Here is a 20882-nt window from a genome sequence, read left to right as displayed (position 1 = left end):
AATGACAGGAATGCAGCTAGGGACGTCTGTGCATTCCTCCTGAGACCCCTCAGATGCTGGTGATTAGACGAAGGCATAAACCAGGTAGCGCTGTCAACAGTCACCCGGCCGGAGTCTGTGTGACCACCACTCTGTACGCACAGAGATTGACACGCCTGGCTGTTCCCTTCATCCATCCAGGCCTTTCACATCTATTCTGCCCACGTGACTCCACGCACTAAAAATATAAAGCTAAGCTGGACCGGCTCCTGCCATCAGCAGCCCACAGTTCAGACAAGACCATCAATAATTGGTCTCAGCTGCTTTAAGTTCCACGATGGAGCACATCAGAGGATGGATACAGAGAAGGAGAGTGAATTTCAACCTGGTAGGGGTCAGGACTCACTCCTGGGGCGAGAGAGAGATTCCAGAAGTTCCTGCCATGCGCTTTCCATAAATGCGTCGGTGTCTGAGCCACTGTCCCCTGGGTGCTATTCAGATACAGCAGTGGACGATGGCAGAGACGTAACCTGTGTACTTACCTGGTGAGCTTTTAAAAGCACACTTTCTACGGCATGTGGTCCCAAACGATTCACTGAACGCTTCAGAATACATTTTTTAAAACAAAAACCCCACTATATGGATTTTTCCTGGTAACTGAAAGATACCACTAATAGGATGACGATTAGTTGGGACGGGGGAAAACCTGGGAACAATTTTAACTTTCTACTTCTTTATATTTTTATACTGCTTTGATTTTTTAAAGTAGCACATGCTATTTTCAAAACCACAGAAAAACGAAGATCTATCTTCAATATAAAAACGAAGACAGGAAAACCATGAAAGCCACCTTTCCCCCCACAAAAACAGAGGGAAAAGAAATAGATACCCGGGTGTGAAAGTCGGTTTGTGTAACGAGATTTGAGATGCTGCCCTGACTTTAGTCATGCTGGCATCCCCCCAGCTATGACAAGCACCCCTGCTTCCCCACAAGCACCCTAGCTTCCCCACAAGCACCACTGCTTCCCCACAAGCTCCCTAGCTTCCCCACGATGGCCTCATCTCCGAAGCTTCATGACGGGCTCTCTCTGTGAGACGATCCTTCACAGACAGCCTTGCCTCTGACTCTGTGCGACTCCTATAGATTATATGGCTTTGTGCCCACAGTGGGGTACAGTGAGGACGCCCGACTGGAGACACCAGCCATAATCGGGCTCAACCCTCCACGCACAGCTGGACTTCAATCAAAGGGCTTGAGGTCAGCCACACGCCCCATTCCGGAACGGGTGGTGGGAAGATTCTTCGATGCTTCCGGCTTTAAATTACCTGGCGTTCATTCGTTAAGTATCCTAACCCGGAGGTATTGAACATCTGTAGCAAAAAAAGTCAAATTTCTTTATGCTTCAGGTAGTAGGAAAGAAGAAGCTATGGAAATCGTTTGTAATAGGAGATTTGACACTAGGGAAGAACATGGATTTCCAAACTACTTCTGTTTCTGCTTCTGCTGCTTCTTCAGTTTCTGCTGCTTCTTCTGTTTTTGCTTCCACTTCTGTTTCTGCTTCTTCTTCTCCTTCTGCTTCTGTTTCTGTTTCTTGTCTTCTTCCTCCTCGTGTCCCCCTCCTTCAAGTCTATGCTTGGTCCCTGGTAAAGACGACAGGCTCACGACAAACTGACGAGAGGCCCTGTCCACTCTCAGCTTTCTAGACGGAGCCCCTTCCTCTCGGGAGAAGGCCCCCCGCCCAGTTAAGTGGACACAAGGATCCTCATAGACTATCTCTGGGGACAATGCAGGTGGACGATGAGTGGGGACTGCCTTGCCGAAGGGGTCATCGTGACTTGTCCTGGAAGCAGGTAGAGGAAGTATGGCTGAGTAATCATGCCAAGTGCTCAGGAGTGCCCTAAAAGGATGGGTGTATAACAGCATGGGGGTGCGCCCCCTTGAATGGGCCCTCCAAGGGAAACAAACAAGACTGCCTGTGTTACCTCATCCCAGGAAATCTGCCCTGTCTGGGATACCTCTGTCAGTAGGTGGATGCCCGATATAAAGATAGGTCACCTATTCTACAGGTTCCCTCCCAGCCTGGACCCACGAAAGAAGCACATGCAGGATGTGAGCAGACCACCCTCACGCTTCGCCAGAGGGAACCAGGGACGTGAGTATAATGGGGATCCCTTCTAAGACGTGGAGCGCACAGCAATTCACTCAACATCAGGACCCAATGCTAAAAAACCAGGCCAATATTTTTAAAAATCGAGAAATGTCCAACTTAAAAAAATCCCCCGAAATAGTCCCCCGCACACGCGCAGATCGGTATTTCTGATTTCTCTGGAACGTTGGGATGCTGGGAGTACCACCCGCGCTCCTTCGGGACAGCAGTTCGCGGGAGCTCTCAGGAGTCAGCCATCCGAATGGGCTGCACCAAATCCAGCTCCCTCGGGCCCCAAGCCTCATCCCGCCCGGCACGCATTTCCTTGCCAGCCGGGGCCTCGGCGTATTTGCGCCTTAACGCCTGACGTACCAAAGCTCGCACCTCCTGATTCCCGTTTGGGTCATAATCCTGGGGCACCAAAGAGATCTGGGGGTTTGATGAAAAAGGGAAGGTCCGAGCGCGCTTTATCCAGACCCCATTCAGGTAGGAATGCCGTGGGCCTGGACCCAGGACGGCTACAGACGAGCATTCTCCAGGACCGCATTCCGCCTGCGGCTTTGCTCAGCCTGGAAGGAGGGGCGCGGCCAAAGAACCACTCCCCGTTCCTAAATTCATGTCCTGCTGCCCGATGAAAGGCAGAAGACGAACCAAGGGACTTCCCTGGTCGTCCAGGGGTTAAAACTCCGTGTTCCCAATGCAGGGAGCCCAGGTTTGATCCCTGGTCACGGCACTAGATCCCACATACATGCCGCAACTAAGAGCCCACATGCTGCAACTAAGACCTGGTGCAGCCTAATAAATAAATAAATATTAAAAAAAAAAAAAGGAAACCAATCAAGTAGCATCTACCCTTACTGAACAAGACAATTCTTTGATTATTTAACCTTTTCACTTTTTTTTTTTTAACATCTTTATTGGGGTATAATTGCTTTACAATGGTGTGTTAGTTTCTGCTTTATAACAAAGTGAATCAGTCATACATAAACATATGTTCCCATATGTCTTCCCTCTTGCGTCTCCCTCCCTCCCACCCTCCCTATCCCACCCCTCCAGGCTGTCACAAAGCACCGAGCTGATCTCCCTGTGCCATGCGGCTGCTTCCCACTAGCTATCTACCTTACTACGTTTGTTAGTGTGTATATGTCCATGACTCTCTCTCGCCCTGTCACAGCTCACCCTTCCCCCTCCCCATAACCTCAAGTCCGTTCTCTAGGAGGTCTGCGTCTTTATTCCTGCCTATTTGTAATGAGGTGGATAGACCTAGAGTCTGTCATACAGAGTGAAGTAAGTCAGAAAGAAAAAGACAAATACCGTATGCTAACACATATATATGGAATTTAAGAAAAAAAAAAATGTCATGAAGAACCTAGGGGTAAGGCAGGAATAACCTTTTCACTTTTGAACGTGTCTGTACGCGCGTGTTTCCCTGTGTGTTGCCCTTAATCTTTCACCTGATTTACTTTTCTCACCAAGAACTAAAGTCAATGTCGCCCCTATTCTTTTCTGGCTTAAACTAATGAAATGATCCCTTTGCTCCAAAGAAGCTTTGTGTCCCATCACAGCTATTCATCACGGCCACTGAGACCACAGCCCCGCTGGCAAGGTGAAAGGCTAGGTTGGAGGTGCCCTGTAAGTGCATCTCGGGACCCCGAGTGTGCAGAACGCTGACAGCACTAGGACAGGATAAAAGGTCAGATATCCGATGATACGTTTATCAGCTGTCACGGGTCTGAGGGCGTTACCATGACACAAGCGATGCTTGTACAAAGGCGTATTTATTTACTAGAAAACTGCGGACTACAGAAAAGGTCTGGGGTGGGGGCCTCTTCCCCACCAAGGGCAGGACATTTCCCTGTGGATGTTACTGCCCACAGTCACTCATACTCCCCATAATTCTGATGTCACGTGGCTTCCCTGTGGGGAGAGGTCAGGGATCAGGGTTTGGTAAAGTTAGAAAAAGGGGATCTTAAAACTCTGGGGAATCCGATGAAAAGTAGAACTCTATGTCATCTCCAGCTTTTGGACTTGTTTTCTGGTAGACCCTAAAGGACACCTCCACGAAGCACATGAAATATCTGAAAATGAGCTTACCTGAAAATGGTTAGCATTGATTTCACTTTTGATTATAGACTTTAAAGCTACAAACACACACACACACACACACACACACACACACGTGTGTGTGTGTGTGTCTGTGTCTGTGTGTAATGTCAATGCAACTCCCATAAACCAGGACCTGGAGAACAGAACACTCCTGGTAGATTTCGTATGCATTTATGAATCCAGTAACTGGATACCCTAAACTATACAAATTATGTGGGTTTGTATAAAGTCACCACTTTGGAATATTTCTTCAGAGTGAGGGTGTCTTTACTGGCAGAGAAACACACAGTGGTTCCTTTCAACTGAAATGCTTTTTCTAGCAACGAAACGCCGGTTTCAGTGACTTTAGGGAGGGAAGGGGCCAACAAATCTGGCTCTTGCCGTGGCAGAAATGACCCGGGTTCGCCTCTCTCTATGAAGGACGATTGGAAACGTGAATCTCTTTCCACCCGCTGACATTGCACCTTTTTCAATGCAGTTCAACCTGAACTAAAAAACTACCTTGGGAACAAAATTAACTTGCTAAATTCACCCGTCACCACGTAGCCTTTATCTTTTCGGAATGCTCAGCCACTTCTCCCTCGCCACGGTTAAGGATTGTACTACGAACATGAGTTCATCTAAGAATTCCCAGGTGTGTTCTCCTTTGGGGGCATGGGACCCGGACGCTTCCTTCTGGAGAAGGGGTATTGAATTTCCTAGTCTCCTTCCAAATAATCCACACTCGAACCTTACTGGTAAGTCTGCAGAGTATATGTGGCAGCAAGGAAGGCAGCAAGCTTGTTATGGTCCGCTCAGGAGAGCCCTCACAGAGAGTTAGATATGGGTTCTAACCCGCCATCTACTATTCCCTGTGGGGCTTTTGCTCTCACTCCAAAGTTCTGAGCCTCAAATTCCTCCACAAGAAGACATCTCTTCACCCATCTTCCAGGGTCCTTTTGTAGCACGTAAGACGTGACGGGTATGAAACGTGACCAAGAATACGTGTATAGCCACAGTGCCTGGCGTATATCTAACCGGTATCTGCTAAAACTTGAACACATCCCTAGCTGGGCACCCAAGCTGGATCTGTTTTACAAAGCATGGATGAGAGTCATGACCAGGGAGAAAGCTGGAATGACTGAAGGGCCCTTCATTCAGGGCATATAAGGAGGATTAAGTATCTCTAAGAAATCTACAGGTCATTCCTTTCCTGTCAGAGCAACAAGGATTTCTTGCTAATTAAAGTGTGTTTAGGATGACCTGTCTCGAATTACTGTACAGCTTAGAACATGTGTTGAGCTAATTATCTAGGTCTCTAATAGTAGAAGCATCTTCCCGAGATAAGTTCTATCCCTAAAAGAGTAAATTAGGGTGAGGGATCGTGGAGTGCACAGTTATATATTCCACACCGTCACTCTCCTCAACTTGGAAACACCTGCTTGTAATCCCGGGACACGTACCTAAATTTGGTTCAGCAGACTTCATCTGAGACAGTCACAAACCAATAAAGCACCATCCCCTTATGCCCTTGTCATCTGTATCTTCACATCGCAAGTCAGTATCTCGAGAACAAACGTCTGAGTATAAATCATTTCATCCACAAGGCTCAGAGAGAGAATATAAATGTTAGAAATGAGAGCTTAAATCATTTTCCTCATCACCTTTGACAAATGAACCCAGGGAGAGCTGTGTACCCCAAAACTGGTTTTTAGATCAACACACTGAAATAAAGCACTGGTTTCAATCGGAAAATTTTGATTCAAGAGCATTTGAATAAACTTCACAAACACTGTTATTGCTTGGATGAGGTTTTCCTTCTTCTGCTTCTGAGTAGCCCTGAATCCATGTCTCACAGAGCTCGTAAGCCCTGCCTAAATTTCTCAGGATATTCTGGTCAAAGAGATACACATTTAAATGTCTTCAGATCCATGAAAAAAATTTTTATAAATATGGTAGTGTCACAGTCTGTTATGATTCTTTGGTACCATATTAAGGCAATTCTCTCTAGATTCCTGAAAATAACAATTCAGCAAATCAGATATCTCCTGTAACACAGGAAGACGATGTTACCCAAGGATGATTTTACCTAGATGTTTAAAATCTTTGAATCTTCAGATAATGTATAGGAGAAGGTTTGGGTGTGAATGACATCATGGTACACACATGGTAGTACTGTCCCTAATACTGACCAATTTATGCATTGCTCCAATGTGGGCAATAGTCGTTTACATTAGAATCACCTATTTAAAGACTAAACCCTTTTCAAATAATTCAATAAGCATAACCTCCCACTATGGTGTTGCTAGAGCATCCTAAATATCTAGTTCTGGAAGAAAACTGCAGAAACCCCATTACAATCCAGATAAACTGGTTGGACCGCTAAGTACTGGAGAAATGCAAATCAAAACTACAATGAGGTATCACCTCACACCGGTCAGAATGGCCATCATCAAAAGTCTACAAACAATAAATGCTGGAGAGGGTGTGGAGAAAAGGGAACCTCCTGCACTGTTGGCAGTAGTGCGAGTTGATGCAGCCACTATGGAAAACAGTATGGAGGTTCCTTAAAAAGCTAAAAATAGAACTACCATATGACCCAGCAATCACACTCCTGGGCATATATCCAGAAAAAATGAAACCTCTAATTTGAAAAGGAACATGCACCCCAATGTTCACTGCAGCACTATTTACAACAGCCAAGACATGGAAGCAACCTAAGTGTCCATCAATAGATGAATGGATAAAGAAGATGTGGTATAAATATACAACGGAATATTACTCAGCCATAAAAAAGAATGAAATAATGCTATTTGCAGCACCATGGATGGACCTAGAGATTATCATACTAAGTGAAGTGAGCCAGACAGAGTAAGACAAATACCATATGACATCACTTCTATGTGGAACCTAAAAAAGTGACACAAATGCACTTATTTGCAAAACAGAAACAGACTCACAGACATAGAAGACTTACGGTTACCAAAGGGGAAAGGGCAGGAGGAGGGATAAATTAGGAGTTTGCAATGAACAGATACACACTACTATACATAAAACAAATAAACAACAAGGACCTACTGTAGAGCACAGGGAACTCTACTCAATATTTTGTGATACCTTATAATGGAAAAGAATCTGGAAAAGAATTTATACATGTACATAGTATATCTGTAGTATATGTAATAGAGTCACTTTGCTGTACACTTGAAGGTAACACAACACTGTAAATAAACTACACTTCAATAAAAAATAAATGAAATCAAAGTTAAACAAAGATGAACTGGTTGAGGTTCAATACCCTTAGGCTAATCAAAGTTGTTTCGATCCCGTCCCAAAGTCACATGCCAAGGAACCCATTAAAATTCCTCCTAATCATATGAATATTCATATAGCCTATAGATTCGATCATCTGTGTCCAAACACCACATGCCGTCAAGATGTGCCTCACCCTGGACGTTGAGGATCACTCCTGAAGCCTGTGATTTTATCAGGAGCGTTATTATTCACCCCCTCCCCACAGGTTTCTGAGGGACTGCTAGTCAATGGACAGGGACAGGAGAGGGTTCCGCTGCTTCTGCAAGTTTGCCAAACAGCAGACAGTTGTATTGTGGCTTAAACGGGTAGGTCTGCCATCCACAGAGCGCCACTGTACCTGGGAACGGCCGTGCTCTTACTTGTAAAACACTGTAAGGCCCACCCATGAGGTAAAAGCTTTGTCTGCCATGCAGACTGGGACCCACTGTTGAGTCATGACATTCATTTCGTGTCACAACCAGATAATTAAAAAAAAAAAAAAATAAAGCAGAAGGGAATCAGGTAGGAAGTATCAGAAGGGATCACTCTATGAAGAAATCAATCCTTTCTGGAAACTTTTGCTTCAGTTAAACATCTGTGTATGACATCTCATTGGATGATGGTGTAAAATGTATGTCTTACGAAGTTCAGAAGCTTCTGCATTAGATCATGTTAGCACCGCCTTCTAGAAAAATCTAGGCAGCTTAGCGATGGTGCCGTTCTCTAACAGCAAAAACCCACAGATGCTCTAGTATTTCTCAGAGTGTTCTACAGGAGTTTAGAACTCTAGGGGAGCTTGTTAACAGGGAGAGGCAAAGCCTTACCTTAGAACTACTCTCCGTAGGAATTTCTCAACGTAAGACTGGCAATGTTCAGATTCAGCCAGGACCCCAGCACCTCCCTACACAAAGTCTGAGGACTCACAGTTCTCCACCTACAGTCAAGAGCTTTTCCCCTCTTCCCTTTTTGGTCTACCTGTGGGAAGTTCCAACGATCCAATTTTCTACGCCACCACGTACTGAGCTATCAAAGGCAATCCCACAAGGGACAGATCTGCGCCAAGCGCCACGCCCACGACGCGGGTGTCCGTTCAAATGATGGCCGCCTCTGGCCATGCGGGCCGAGGGGTAGGCTGACCGTGAGCACTGATAACTCCACAGTGTCTCCAGGTTCAAAATCACGGACACAGATATTCACCAGCGTGCTGGCCCGCTGAACATCTTCCCCTTTCTCTTAAGAATCGAATTATCAATATGTCCTTCATCATGCCATGTGGCCAGCTTCCTCCACTCTCTGGTGCCTGAACAGACCTGCTCTCGTGGGCAGGGTAAGTAAACACCAAGGCCAAACATCTGATTTTCACACCGCATTCCCACCTTTCTCTATAGGACAATCCTCTAAACTTTTAAAGGCAACAAAACAATTTTGTTCGTTTTTAACAGCAGGTGTTCCTGAGACAGACTGCTGTGAAGCCCTCCGTGGATGGCTACCCCCTTCGCTGACCGCAAACACCAAAACTACAAACTCAAGAGGCCCCAACAGACTCCCAAGAGATCATCTGCTTCACCCAGCTGACTCTCAGAGTTGCTCTGCTCGGAAACGTGCCCAGAATATTGCGGATCTCCTCACGTTGTTTATGTCGTATAACATCTACAGTAAACAATACACATGACCTTTCCTCTCTTAATCACACACCTGAAGAGTAAAGACGGTGGTGATGCCTTAAGGTCCCTGTTGTCACCCAGACATTTTTGGGGCATGGCCTCATAAGCAGAGGACGTGCGGGAAACTGGCAAAACATCTCTGGGGGGAGCCCAGGTCATGGCAATTCCCCACCCACTCCCCCCACCGCCCAATACACGCCCAGCTGGAGAAATCTCCCAACCACAGAAGGGGAAACATGGCTCAAAAGGCCACCCCGGTTCCTCCACCTCCATGGAAACACCTGAAATAGCATATGACATGTGTCCCAGGCAGCATCAGGCTGGGAGGCGATACCTACCGTTGTATGAACTGGGCCGCGTCCGCTGTGAGCCTCTGCGTGAGGTTGTCATAGGACATGGGCTGCTGGGTGATGTCACGGTTCCTCATGAGGAAGCAGTTCAGGGGCCGGAAGTAATGCAGGAAGCACAGCAGGCCTCCGAGGACCAGGGCGGCCAGGAAGAAGAGGCAGAAGAAGATGCAGGGGGGAACCTGGATGAGCCCCAGGCACCTGAGCACGGCCAGGGTCAGCAGCGTGATGGCGATGACCTGCAGGGGGAGGAAGACCAGCAGCCTTAAGGCCCTGGTGAACACGCTGCCTTCTCCCGGCTTGCAGTCCCGCAGGTTGGTCACGGGCAGCCCGTGGAAATAGTCAAAGCCATGGCTCAAGGGGTGGTGGCAGAGGTCCGTTCTGTTGTGACAGCTGGTGCCAAGGTGCCACTTCCCTGAGCAGACAAACAAACAGGTGGCATGTTTAGTCCCCATGAGCACCCCGACACGGAGGTCAGCTTCTGAGTTGCGCACACTGGAAAGCGGCCTCTTTCTGCATATTCATCAGCCAAAACCATTCTACCGTTTCCACCTCTGTTTCCAAAAGCGGTAGGGTAGGAACCACTCTCTCCACCAGAAAACAAGAGGGGATTCAGTGACTGGAAAAACTACAAATAAAATAAAAGACACACACCTCACATACTTCATAGGCAGGAGACAAAACTACATAGATGAACACCAACGTTTTTGGGGGACATGTGTTTTTTTTTAAAGACATTTCCTTAAAAGGAAAGTCTTAAAACCAACTTGATTCTGTCCCTGAAAAGTTAGAAGTGGAAATGAATCCATATGTAAAAACTACCCCTGAGGCATGAGGAAATCATACTCATAACTCAGTAATTATTGTAAACACCTATAAACACTTCTTATAAAATGTGAACTGTACGGGACTTTCCTGGAGGTCCAGTGGTTAAGGCTCCGCGCTCCCACTTGCAGGTGACACGGGTTCGAGCCCTGGTCGGGGAACTAAGATCCCACATGCCACGCAGTGTGGCCAAATAATAAAACAGAATAAAAATGAGGGCTTCCCTGGTGGCGCAGTGGTTGAGAGTCCGCCTGCCGATGCAGGGGACGCGGGTTCATGTCCCGGTCCGGGAGGATCCCACATGCCGCGGAGCGGCTGGGCCCGTGAGCCATGGCCGCTGAGCCTGCGCGTCCGGAGCCTGTGCTCCGCGACGGGAGAGGCCACAGCAGTGAGAGGCCCGCGTACCGCAAAAAAAATAAATTAATTAATTTAAAAAATTGAAATGTGACTGTATCACTAAATTAGGAGTGCCTCACACAAGAGAAAAAGTGATGGTGGTTTGAGAAAATGTGGGAGGAAAGAGACCGGCCATTTTGCTCCCATGAGATGTTCTAGGGTTCCTCTGACGACCTGCATAGACCCAAGTTTATCAAGTGAAAGGGGAGAAGGATTCGTTCCTACCCAGGGGATAAAATCAGTGGGAATGTCAACTGAGAAAAATTCAGACGCAATTTTAGTACTGAAACGTAAAATGTAAACCTTTATCAATAGTATGGTGTGTGTGCGTGTGTGTGTGTGTGTGTGTGTAGTTTTGCATGTTGTGTGTGTGCATGATTAGTTATCCATTTCACCATCCATCGTCCATCCACACACATACACATACATAACATAAATAAGGACACACATCTACACATTCCAATAGCACATATAGACACATGGTGTTTGAATTTAGCATTGAAGTAATTTCTCCCCTACTTACAGTTGTGCAAACGCTATCAGTCAGTTCATCTTCAAGAAGGCTGCTCGCGTGCCCTCCCCAATTTCCCACTCACCCAGGTCCTTGCACCGCGCGCCCCCAGCTGCCCACACCTATCAGAGCTGTGGAATAGCCTCGATTCTTCAGGAGCTTGGCGAACGTAATCTCACTGTGGGGAAGTCCTCCCGAAGAGGCGGAGAAGACCAAGACTCCCACTTGGGACCGAGATGCCATTCCTAAGCCAGGAGAAACCCACCATTAGGACAGGGGAAGCCCTAGGACTGGGAGGTGGGTCAGGGCCGCAGCGACGGAACCAGGAGGTTGGGTACCTGAGCGGATGGGATACCGGCCCGTCATGAAGGCCGCCCTGCTGGGTGTGCACAGGGGTGATGCTGCCAGGTGCTGCGTGAGCTTCACTCCCCCTCTGGCCAAGCGGTCGATATTGGGAGTCCTGGAACAAAGACTCAGGTCATTCCTCGTGACCCTGAAAAGAAAGCTTTCTCTCTGGCTTCGTACAGTGAGTCGCTTGTCACTTATCCAGGGAAACTGCGATGGGACAGGGGGAAGGAAGGGGACACAGCACTGAGACTCAGAGTGACAACAGAACCACACTGAGGATGAAATCATCCAGGTCTGCCCTCTCCAGGGGCCCACCCATGCCCCCCTGGGGGCTCTGAGCTGCTGATTTAGGAGAGAAGCCAAGTCCTTCCAAGGGGCTGCTCTGAGAAGCGGGAGGGGCAAGGGTCAAGGTCTCTGTCCTCCGTCACCTGTGCCCCCCACGAGCTACCTCCGTGCCCCAAACGAGAAAGCTCTGGGAGCAGCCTGACTCTTCTCTTGCCAACTACAGCCAAAGAGAAGCTCCTAACCAGTTCTCACCAGGCTCTGCCGACTTTCCACATGGCCCCAGGGAGAACGGGGTGACGGCACCGTCCGGGGAAAGGGACGATGGGCTCCAGGTGCACTTACCAGGGATCGGTAACAAAGGGGTCACAGACTCCAGGGAAAAGGGACACAGCAACATGGAAACACGACATGCCGTGAGACACGCACACCCTCTGAGTGTCTTTTTTTTTTTTTCCGCTAAAGGAACACTCATTTATGGGCTGACTTCTAGGATGACGCCTTATGCAGGACAAGCCATCCTGCCACCTCTTATCCAGGACTGGTGTGGTCCATCACCTTAGGAAATCATGCCAGACTTCCTAGGCATTCAGAGGGGAAGTTCCTTCAGGGCTGGGTCCACGCTGAGTGACGATCCCTTATCCTCCAGTGGGAACCCCAGCGCCTGCCTCTCTGCCAGGCTGCTCATCTTCTATACTTCAGTTCTGAGCATAGATGGGACTCCCCCCACCCTGCCATGGCCTTCTTGTCCTGCGGGAGAGGCCTGTTCCATCTGTAGGATGTCAGTCCCTATCCCCCATCACGGCAGCTTCCTCCCTGTAAAGGGACGGAGTGGCTAACGGCACTCCCCTCCAAGACTTCTGCCTGTGGCGTGGGGCACGTATCTTGTTCCGTTGTGACGCCACTGCTTCCCTGGTTCAGCGCCCACAGGCTAGTCCTGTAACAATGCATAGCTCGAAGGGGAAGATCACGGCATTGCACTGTAATGTCAAGCTGCTCGCTCATCTATTAGTTTAACTTATGCCTTTAATTCTCAACATTTCCACTTTGCTTTGGCCTTAAATTACAAGATTCTGAGAACACTGAGGCTGTCTGTATATTTGACTTAATCCCCCTAGTGCCTAGATTGGCCACTGAAAAATCTGACTCTTTTGAGGTGTGATATTATAAAACGTAAAATGGAAAATGTCCTTCAGAAAGAACTGGGGAGGAAGTGATAAATTGGAATTTGGGATTAGCAGATACAGACTAGTACATATAAAATAGATAAACAAGGATTTAGTGTAGGACACAGGGAACTGTATTCTTTATCTTGTAATAAACTATAATGGAAAATGGAAAAGAATCGGAAAAAAAGAATATCTACATATATAAATGTATGTCTAAATATATACATAGTATATATATATAAATATATACATATATATTGATAGAAAACTGAATCACTGTGCTGTACACCTGAAACTAACACAACATGGTAATCAACTATACTTCAATTAAAAAAAATAAATAAAAGAACTGGATGCTAATATGGAGGACAAGGCAGATTTAGGGTATTATTGATATGAATTCTTGCTTAGGATTTTATAGCCCTTTTTTTCTTTTGGATAATTGGCAGACACTGAACCTTAAAGGCTTGACTGTGATTTTTTAATTAAGACACCTTAGTAGGAACAGTTATCTATTATCTCACTAAAGTTTAGGAATATCATATCTAATATTATATCTAATACTCATATCATATGGTATTTTAAAATGATACTTAAAATGAAAAAAAAATAAATTGTGACCTCGATAAGAAAAATTACTCACAAGGTTCGTGTCTGAAATGCCTAACAGTGAGATCTAAACTTTTCACAAAATGAAGCATAAGGTGAGGAAGGAAACATACGTGGTCAATTAACATTTTAAGAGAACAATGAGTGCAGATCTTATCCTTGCACGTGCTTTAAACAAAATCTAACAAACATCATAGGTCAGCATACGTTTTAAAAATAACACGTGACATCTGACACACAGAATCAGGTTGGAAGTGACGTCACATTCGGCTGCATCTTGCAGGCTGGGTCCTCCTCAAAAGTGTAATTTACTTCATGTTTGTTTGCTGTGCCACATAACGATGAAACAGACGTCCTGAGACGCACGGTCATGTTGTACAGAAGAGGAGGACCTACAGCAAGTGGTGTGAACACAAATCAGACCCCGTGGCACTCAGCGGCACGTCCCTATGAGCTTCAGCTAATTATCTGTGGCTCTTACGAGAAAATTCTGGTGAATCCCACCCTCTCCTTTCATTTTGTTTGCGCTCATCACGTGTGAGGTGAAGCTCTCCACAGAACCACAGTTATGTCAACATTTCCCCATGATCACGTAGAGAAAGTGCACCCCTAAGACCAATATTCCACTGCACCCTGACCGACTAACTCTAAACCCAAGAGCCCTACACTGGGGGGCTGGGGAACAAAACACCCTCCTCTGTCCGAGTCTGGTTCCCACTGTGTTTTCCCTACCATTGTAGTCACCCCTAGCCCTTGAAAAGTTCTGACACCATCAAACGTGACACGTGTCCCCAGGACATCTGTCCCCGGCCGGTGTGTCTGCATGAGAATCCAGCACAGCCTGGCCCAGAGGTGGAAGGAAGGTACAGAGGTGACAGCGAGGGGTTGACAAGGGGGGATGGATTGGGTCCCAATGGGAACGGAGCCAGAGGCTGAAAACAGAAGACAAAACAGAAGAGGCGAACCAAAGGGAGGGAAACATGATGATGGGAAAAAAGCCACAGACTAGGGGTGAGGAAGAAAGAATTATGATGAATACCTTCCCAGTGAGCCGTCTGAGTTCATCCAACAGTGATTCGAATAGATAAGTCATCACACCTGCCTACTAACGCCTGTGTGTGTCTACGTAAAGTCGTACAGGAAAGTGCGCCGTTGGGGGGCTCTGAACATTTCCCCGTGGCCTGCGCTCTGTGAACACGCGCTGCCCATCCCAGGACGGCGGCCCGTGAAGGGAGCCCTGTGTTTACACGTCACCCAACCTGAGGGTCTTGTTTCCATAGCAGCCAGGATCCCCAATGCCAAGGTCGTCGGCCATCAGCAGGACGAAGTTGGGCGTTGACACCGCATGGCTCCAGGCCTCATAGATGAACAGCAGCAGAAGCAAAAGCGTCCTCATCTTCCTGCAAGGGGCAAGGGGAAGAGAGACATGAAGGATGCTGGCCTGAGGCGGCCTACCCTCCTTCTCTACGACCCTCCCCCTCCTCCCAGTAGAGGACATTCTGTCGACCCGGCCACCCCCGACGACAAGGGCTGCAAAGCATCTAAGACAGCGAAGAACTATCCTCTCTGTCCTGTGTGTCTGTTTCCAAAACAAACACTTCTTTCTCCCTGGATAGCAGTGACCTCTCCTTTCTACCCCAAACCAAAACATAGGCTCTGTCTAGAAAAATGAAGACACAATCATCTCTTTATGGAAGGCAGGCTCTGTGTCATCAGCTGAAAGTTCTCTGCACTGAAAAAAAACCGGGCATTTCAGGACAATCCAATTGTCAATGTCAAATCCTTTCTAAAACTAGCCACGAGTTTCGGCGTAGCGGCTTTTCAAAGGGAAACACGTAGAGTTGGGCGTGATGCAAACCTTTCCAAGCTCAAGGAAGACATGGTTCACAGCCTGGGGCGGCTCTGGGTGCTAGTAGGTGGCAGCAAACGCAGTGGAGGGGAGGGAAAATCCATCCACCTTCTATGGCTGTCATCCCAACGCACACTCACCCCCCTGCCCCGGCATTTCACCCCTTTCAAGAACGACGGGCTGGAGGACTTTGGGGGTGGATGCACACCTGAAACTCCTGCTCTGACGCCTGTAGGAACTACCAAGTGAACACTCAGGAGAGGGACAGAACCTGCCCGCATCTGAGCAGCCGGGGGCAGAAGCATCCTCAAGCCTATCCCCTTGGGTGGGGTTCAACGTCCTCGGGGCCAGAACAAGGGGCCAGACCGAGGGATGCACACACCTGAGCTATCGCTCACCTCGAGAGAACTCAGGACTTAGGGAAACGAGAGGAAACCTTAGCAGAACCTGCGGCATCAGGAACTCATCGGGGGCGGGAAGGGGCCTGGGACATGCAAACCCCACGGGAGCTGTGGGGTTCCACAGGAGGCATGATGGCCACATGCAGCAGAAATCCCATGAGAGTTTCGTCGGAGCAAACAACACGGGTGCTGCTTCCGGAGGACACCCGGACGCCAACCCAGCCACCCTCACGTGGTCCTCTTCTTTCACTACACCCCCTTGCTCTCCGTAACACGGATCCTCACCTAGAGTGGGATGTGGAAAGACAGCCCAGCCCCCAAAGATGTGCAGGCCCTCATCCCTGGAGCCCACTTGGAACGGGACGGTTCTCTGTCATGGGAGCTGTGCTGTGCCGGGACCCCTGGACCCACTCACTTGATGCCTGCAGCGCACCCTCCCACCCTGACTTGTGCCACCAAAAAGTCTCCCGACGCTGCCTCATGTCCCCTGGGGCATAAAGTCACCCCCAGTGCAGAACCACCGAGTCACCGCCGGCCCATCACCCTCTTCATCATCTGTAAAATCATCGGCGAAACCTTCGCTCCTGTATGTACACGGTGACGCCTCACTCCCTTGCTGTCATAGGCGGGCAGCTTGGCTTCTGTGGAGGGATTCGGAAGCTCCAGCCCATCTGAGCAACTGACTTTCTCCTTTGCACCCACTAGCACATCTTCAATGCTAACAGGTCACGTTCCTCGGCCATCCCGTGTCCCCGTCGGTCACAGAAGCCCTTGCATTCCTGGGCATGTGGGCAACAAGCTCAAAGAGGCTCTTCGAAGAGGACCTTAGGCTCCGAGCATTCCTTTTCGTCTTGCCTCACCTGTGACTTATCTGTCTCTGGTCCACGTGGACCATCTCTCCCCACCACACCTTTTCATCAGATGTTCTGCTCTCCGAACAGTCATCTTGCCAGTTGCCTTTCTGAGTCCAGATCAAAGGACCCTCACCCCCAGTGCGTGGGTAACTTGGAGCCATACCTTTCTCGCTTGACCTACCTTCAGTCTCCCCTCTCTGTCTCTCAAGGATCTTTTCACAAAGGCAAACTCGGCGCCCTTTGTCTAAAGATAACGGACCAGGGAAATGTGACCATTCAACGCGCTCTTCTAGAGCTCACTCTCTCATTCCCGTCTCCCGCGTGCTCTCTTTGGTGGCCTGTCTTTGTCGGGGAGTAGAGGCATGAAGGCAGAATGAAGAGTCAAGGGTCTCGTAGCAGCTCAGGCCGGCCGCTACGAGGCCTGGGCCACCTCCTTGCGTGGGTGACTCATCCACATTTCACCAAGATGCCATCTCTGCGGTCGGGCAGTCAACTAAACGCCTGTTTCTTTCTTTTTTTTTTCAGTGCAGAGAACTTTCAGCTGATGACACAGAGCCCACCTCCCATAAAAAGATGGAAAGAAAGGGTCTCCGTGAAACCAAGATCCCCGCACCCCCATGTTCGTCACAGCATTATTCACAATAGTCAACACACAGAGACAACCTTAGTGTCCACGCACGGATGAAGGGATAAAGACAATGTGATATAATGGAAAGCTACTCAGCCTGGAAAAGAAAGAAATCCTACCACTTGTGACGATATGGATGAACCTGGAGGACGTTATCCTAAAGGAAATAAGCCAATAACAGAAGCACACATACCGCATGATCTCACTCATATGCAGAATCTAAAAAGAGAAAGTTCAACTCATAGAAACAGAGAGTATAACTGCGGTTGCCCCGGGCAGACGGGGGGCGGTGGCACAGAAGAAATGGGGAGATATTGCTCAAAGGGTATAAGCTTCCAGTTATAAGATGAATAAGTTCCGGGAAGTAATGTGCAGCAAGGTAACTATAATTAATAACACTGTATTGTATACTTGAAATCTGCTTAAACAGTAGATCTTAAGCACTCCATCCATAAAAAAAAGTCTTAACTGTGTGAGGTGACCAATGCGTTAACTAACTTGACAGTGGGAATCCCTTCATAACGTATATGTCTATCAAATCACCATATTTAAATATACGCAATTTTATTTGTCAATTATACCTAAACTGAACTGGAAAAAAAAAATAATATCCCCTTTCCCTCCTTCTAAGAAAAAGAAAAAGAAATAAGGGGTTTCCAAAATGATAAAGTACTAGACAAATGTAACTTGTTAGGAGAATTTTTGTCTTTCGATAGCTTTGCAGCTAAAAGCCATTCACTGACAATTCAACCAAATCCATTTCCACAAATGCCTATGAGGTAAAAATTGGCTAAAAGACACCATGATGGTCTTGTGATGGTTTCATGGTTGAATGAGACACTGAATCATCCTGCACGGCTCCAAGCGGCCAAACGAGATCTTCCATGAACCCACTGAAATAAGTGACAGATGTGGCTTCTGCAGGTGAGTTCCAATCCTGCTTCCCCTGCTTCACAGTGGTGAAACCGCAGGACATTTACTTAGCCTCTTTGTCATCATTTTCTTCTGTGAAATGGGGATTATTGTGAGGATAACATGATATACTTAGCACTATGACTCAGTAAGGGACTCGTAGGTGCCAGTACTTGTTAGCTGCAGTTATCAGCAGCATTATTATAATTTTGTGTAGGCTCTAATAAGTACAGTCACACAGCTTTAAATGAAGATGTGGGAGGCCAACTAAAAGATGGCCTGATGACACCCCTGCTGGTACTCACATCTTGCATAATCCCCTCCCCATGAATGTGGCTGGACTTTGCAACTTGGTTCTGACTAACAGAAGATGAAAACAGTGATGTGACATCACTTCTGTGATGAGGCTGCAAACGACTATGACCTCTGTCTTTCCAGCAGACTCTACTTCTTGCTGGATTTTGATTAGCTCTCCACATTGGAGAGACCCCCATGACGAGGAACTGAGGAAGGCCTCCAGCCAAGAGCCAGCAAGGCCATGAGACTCTCACGCCACCAGCCTACAAGGAACTGAACCCTGCCTACAAGGATCTTACTGAGCCTGGAAACAGAGCTTGCCTCTGTTGAACCAGTGTTGAACCAGTGGATGAGACCACCATCCAGGCTGGTACCTTGATCCAAGGAGAGGAGCCAGCTAAGCTGTGCCTGGGTTCCTGACCCATTGAGACAGTGAGATAACAAATGTGTGTCACTTTGAGCTGCCAAGCTTGGGGGCTGTTTGTTACACAGCAGTAGGTAACTAATACAAAGTGCAGTAGCTTAAGATGGGAAGTTCAGCTGTGCTGATGAGGACCTGAAAAAAGCTTTCCATGCTGGTGGCTCAGAAGGTCATGCTGAATGTATTTTAAGAAGATGTTTCATTATTAATGAGTAGGAGGAATTTATATAAGTAATTTAAAGATACATGGCTCAACTTTTATTTAACATAGTTTTGGAAGTCCTAGCCGTTGCAATCAGAGAAGAAAAAGGAATAAAGGGAATCAAAATTGGAACAGAAGATGTACAACTGTCACTGTGTGCAGATGACATGATGCTCTACATAGAAAATCCTAAAGATGCCACCAGAAAACTACTAGAGCTCATCAAAGAATTTGGTAAAGTTGCAGGACGCAAAATTAATACACAGAAATCTCTTGCATTCCTATACACTAACAATGAAAGATCAGAAAGAGAGATTAAGGAAACAATCCCATTCACCATTGCATCAAAAAGAATAAAATACCTAGGAATAAACCTACCTAAGGAGGCAAAAGACCTGTACTCAGAAAACTATAAGATACTGATGAAAGAAATCAAAGATGACACAAACAGATGGAGAGATATACCATGCTTCTGGATTGGAAGAATCAACATTGTGAAAACGACTATACTACCCAAAGCAATCTACAGATTCAATGCAATCCCTATCCAATTACCAATGGCATTTTTTACAGAACTAGAACAAAAAATTTTACAATTTGTATGTAAACACAAAAGACCCTGAATAGCCAAAGCAATCTTGAGAAAGAAGAACAGAGCTGGAGGAATCAGGCTCCCTGACTTCAGACTATACTACAAAGCTACACAGTCATCAAGACAGTACGGTACTGGCACAAAATCAGAAATATAGATCAATGGAACAGGATAGTAAGCCCAGAGATAAACCCACGCACTTATGGTTACCTAATCTAAGACAAAGGAGGCAAGAATATACAAGGGAGAAAAGACAGTCTCTTCAATAAGTGGTGCTGGGAAAACGGGACAGCTACATGTAAAAGAATGAAATTAGAACACTCCCTAACACCATATACAAAAATAAACTCAAAATGGATTAAAGACTTAAATGTAAGGCCAGATAAACTCTTAGAGGAAAACACAGGCAGAACACTCTGACATAAATCACAGCAAGATCCTTTTTGATCCATCTCCTAGAGTAATGAAAATAAAAACAAAAATAAACAAATGGGACCTAATGAAACTTAAAAGCTTTTGCACAGCAAAGGAGACCATAAATAAAACAAAAAGACAACCCTCAGAATGGGAGAAAATATTTGCAAACAAAGCAACTGACAAGGGATCAATCTCCAAAATACACAAACAGCTCATGCAGCTCAATATCAAAAAAAAAAAAAAAAAACCAAACAACCCAATCAAACAATGGGCGGAAGACCTAAACAGACATTTCTCCAAAGAAGACATATGGATGGTCAAGAGGCACATGAAAAGATGCTCAACATCACTAATTATTAGAGAAATGCAAATCAAAACTATAATGAGGTATCACCTCACAAGAGTCAGAATGGCCATCATCGAAAAATGTACAAACAATAAATGCTGGAGAGGGTGTGGAGAAAAGGGAACCTTCCTACACTGTTGGTGGGAATGTAAACTGGTACAGCCACTATAGAGAACAGTATGGAGGTTTCTTAAAAAACTAAAAATAGGGCTTCCCTGGTGGTGCAGTGGTTGAGAGTCCGCCTGCCGATGCAAGGGACACGGGTTCGTGCCCCGGTCCGGGAAGATCCCACATGCCGCGGAGCGGC

At 46.9% G+C, this 20882-nt stretch overlaps 1 protein-coding gene across 3 annotated transcripts in view; it reads right to left on the bottom strand.

Annotated features, from left to right (window-relative positions):
- STS (steroid sulfatase) overlaps window positions 1–20882 on the bottom strand; it is a 184359-nt gene that overhangs the window by 73615 nt on the left and 89862 nt on the right. For all 3 annotated transcript variants that reach the window (XM_049704884.1, XM_033420235.2, XM_049704885.1), the window contains 4 exons: window positions 14916–15056; window positions 11587–11708; window positions 11371–11493; window positions 9508–9931 (listed from right to left, as the gene is read on the bottom strand). In XM_049704884.1, coding sequence (XP_049560841.1) covers window positions 9508–9931; window positions 11371–11493; window positions 11587–11708; window positions 14916–15056 — 810 coding nt within the window. The remainder of the gene's footprint in view (window positions 1–9507; window positions 9932–11370; window positions 11494–11586; window positions 11709–14915; window positions 15057–20882) is intronic.

This window comes from Orcinus orca, chromosome X (assembly GCF_937001465.1).
Source record: "Orcinus orca chromosome X, mOrcOrc1.1, whole genome shotgun sequence".
NCBI classification, from domain to species: domain Eukaryota; kingdom Metazoa; phylum Chordata; class Mammalia; order Artiodactyla; family Delphinidae; genus Orcinus; species Orcinus orca.
Note: the sequence above shows the minus strand (reverse complement) of the source record. Positions and strands in the feature narration are given on the sequence as shown.